General features: G+C 22.0%; 1 protein-coding gene across 1 annotated transcript; it reads left to right on the top strand.

Moving 5' to 3' along the window:
- The first annotated feature begins 1935 nt into the window (after nucleotides 1–1935).
- On the top strand, nucleotides 1936–2641 carry LOC105735641 (uncharacterized). The gene is made up of 2 exons (XM_012487356.3): nucleotides 1936–2114; nucleotides 2277–2641. The coding sequence occupies exons 1-2, from the start codon at nucleotides 2055–2057 to the stop codon at nucleotides 2511–2513; spliced, it is 297 nt and encodes a 98-aa protein (XP_012342810.2). The 5' UTR covers nucleotides 1936–2054; the 3' UTR covers nucleotides 2514–2641.
- Nucleotides 2642–3765: the final 1124 nt, after the last annotated feature.

Below are 3765 nucleotides of genomic sequence, written 5' to 3'. Positions count from 1 at the left end.
ACATTAAAATATATAATATGCAATAATAAAATAATAGAAAATTCACGTATGCTTATTTATTTTTATTATAAATGATTAAAGCAGAATTTTAATATGATTGAAAATTATTTTTAATATAATAATAATTATAATATGAGTAGTATGTTTTGTTATCGACACTTGATAAAGAAGTAATATTAAGATAATCCACATCTTATATTATCATAACTAATATTTTTGTGTTTTTCAACATTAATATATTACAATATGTTTTAATTTTATGCTCTATTCAAAATTAACGCATATTGAATATAGAATCTATATAAGTTGATATATATAATTCTTAAACGTATGAACCTTATGTCGGTATGGAATTATCGATTTCTGTTATTAAAATTTAGAGTAAATGAAACAAGTATTTTTTTTTTTATTTAAAGAATGTAATTAACAAATAAAATTGAGAATTTCAATATATTTAACTTACATTTTAAACTTATTTATTTTATTATATTTTAAATTTTATATTTTTTCTTAGATTTTAAGATAATATGTAGAATTTCTAATATCAACAATAAGATGAAATAAAAAATTACTAAATATAATTATTAAAATTGATATGATGGAAGATAATAATATTAAATTAAAAGAAAACGATAAGATATATAAGATCAGAGCGATAGATTGAGACAAAGAGAATATTCCCGAACAGTTTCATTGTTATCGACCCGTTGGTATTCCCCGGCGTCATTGGTAGCACGATCACGTGGTCTCTATCGTTTTCCAACCACTCAGCTCTTTCGTACAATGCACACCATTGACGTAACTTTAAACAATCCTGCGTGAAAGGTCATAAGCGCAATCATAGTATAATTAACCTTTTATATCTTGTCATGTATATATTATGTCATCTCGAATCTTTCGTATTTATTTTTTATGGTGTGCAAAAATTATTCTTTTGATCAACACGTGAAATTCATAAAAAATAATATTTAAGAAAATAATTGTTTTTTTTTCACGTCTATAATAATTAATTTTTTAGGAATAATCACTTTCAATAATAAAAAAAAAATTTCTATGATATTCCTTTTCTCTTTTCTTTTTTCTTTTTAATTAAAGATTTATAATTTCGAAATTTTCGTTGTATATATTTTATATATGCATTATTGTTTGACTATATATATATTATTTCCATCAAATATAATTTAAAATGCAAATATAATATACAATATTTTGAATATTTTTCTTTTTTGTATTACTTATTATCAGTAAGAAATAATAAATTATTTAATTTATATAGCACATGATTTAGAAATGTTTTAATAATATTTTCTATATTTTCTTTTCGCGCACAATTTAATTAACTCAGACAATAGGGAATTATCAAGCCACATTGTGGATGCAGATGTAAAGCAAGTTGCATATAATTAAGCACGATATGAAAAATATCATATCAAAAGCATGATATTTCTGTTTTTGATATGATAATTAATAAAGTGACTAATTCAAGTTCTAGTATAGTTCAGAAATATAATGGATTTCAATCTAATTCGTCATTAATATGCAACTCATTGATAATTCTCTTTTTCTTCGGTCACGCACGCAATATGTCATTTACATATAGGTAAAAACAATGATTCGTAACAATATTACTATAATTATGATAAATATTGTGCAACATATTTATTTATAAATGAAGTTAGATATATATTCTTTTTATCATATATAATCAATAAAAAATCAATTCCAATTATTTGAATGATTCAATTTTCTCTGAAGCAGTATTGATTTTTATTTATTTATAATAATAATAGCACATTATTCTTTAATTTTACATGAGTTATTTCGCACGTATATGGAATAATGCATTACGATAAGAACATATGTTATCTGTCAGTTATCTGGAACGACTATGTGAATTTCAAGAAAATATTATAAAAAATTATAAAAGAATAGGTCAAGCTTGAATATTTTATAGTATCGTCTGCAGAATATGGTATATAAGTCGAAAGTAAAATTCTCTGTAAAATGTTTTTCGCGTAATTTTGCAGTTAAACTGTCCTTATAGAGAGTTCGTTATGTTACGTTTTGCATGGATTGCTGCTTTCCTCATATTGATCGGATCTGTTTGGTCACAGGTTAGACTTGACAAAACTTTCGTGTTTCAGAAACTTACTTATATAAGCAAAATACTTTCTACTAACAGAATAATTATTAATTATCTTGTTATATGTTTTTTTTTGTTATTAGTAATTATTATATAATATTAATATTATTAAAAATTTTTTTTATTATTATAGGAAGATCTTTTTGAAGAAAAAATTGGGCATCGTATCCCAAAATTTGGCTTTACTTTTCTCGAACCTTTTCGAAAATATTTTTGTAAGAGTTTTTGTCATTCATCTGAAGTATATATAACGAATCTTGCATGTGCTATCAAATGTCCTGAATTATATCTACCTTCAACAACAATGGCGCCATCAACTACAATGTCTACATCATCTACAATGTCTACATCAAGTACATCTAAGATGTAAAGTTGATTAATACAGTAATTGATTAATACAGTATAAATGATAATATGCATATCTAAATATATAAATCGCCATAATATTAAATACAAATATTGTATTATGATATAAAATAAATAACACTTCTTATCTTATTCTTTATCACTAATTAATGAATAAAATGAATTTATTAATAAAATTTTATGTATAACTTGTTCGATTTTATATTTTTGAATATGTGTTGCAAATTTCCATATGATTAATTTATATCTGCTCTGTATGTAGGATGACATCATTAACATCGATATTTCATGGTATGTTGATGTTAATTTCTATTTTACCATAGATAAAATCAGATAAAAACAAACGAGGTAAAGATATAACTAAATATAGATTTTTAGTTTGTGACATAAGCACACTAATCAATATGTTTTTGTGATTTAAATTTTTGGAGCTCTAAAATCCTATTACCATTTTAGTATCACTCGCCATCATTACCAACAGCAAAATCTGATTATGACAGGATTCTGAGCGGGAATTATAAATAATGAATTAAATTAATGAATTATATATATCTTAAAATTACAGAAATTTGAAATACTCAATTGTTAAATTATTTGACGAAGTAGCGAGAAAATTAATGAAATTTCTTCAATTTTTTAAATAATAATTATTTTTGATTAATTAATATTAATATTAATTATTATACAATAATTCCTCACTGTTCAAATCAGCACCATATTTGAAGTAAAAGAAAGGATGGAACGAATACTTCAAATATAAAATTTTCAGAAATAATAATAATGATAATAGATTATTGATTTTCAAGGAATTAATAAAAAATTATTAGTTTTTAATATTAATGATAAATTTTAATATTGTATTAAAAATTGCATATCCAGATTAATACATAGAATCCAAATATACTGATACTTATACAATTTACTAAATATAATTGTTATAATCGAGTATCAAATTAATTGACGTAATAACAGCATAACATAATAACAATCTATTCTCAGAATTTTTAAGTTCTTTAATTAATATTTATTAATATTTAATAATTAATGTATACTCTTTATAATTCTTCTATCTAATATTTAATTAGACAGTCTATTTGAAGTATTTTACAGTAACTATGAGAAGAATATTTTTATTTACACATTGATTTTTTTATACTCCTATATTTCACTAAAAATAAAAATATCAATTCGAATAATTTATCTAAGGATAAAATAATTTATTTAATCTATTATAATATATATAATTATATTATATT

The sequence above is a fragment of the Apis florea genome, unplaced genomic scaffold, assembly GCF_048593485.1.
Source record: "Apis florea isolate Af1SG1 unplaced genomic scaffold, ASM4859348v1 contig_2291_pilon, whole genome shotgun sequence".
Lineage (NCBI taxonomy): Eukaryota > Metazoa > Arthropoda > Insecta > Hymenoptera > Apidae > Apis > Apis florea.
Note: the sequence above shows the minus strand (reverse complement) of the source record. Positions and strands in the feature narration are given on the sequence as shown.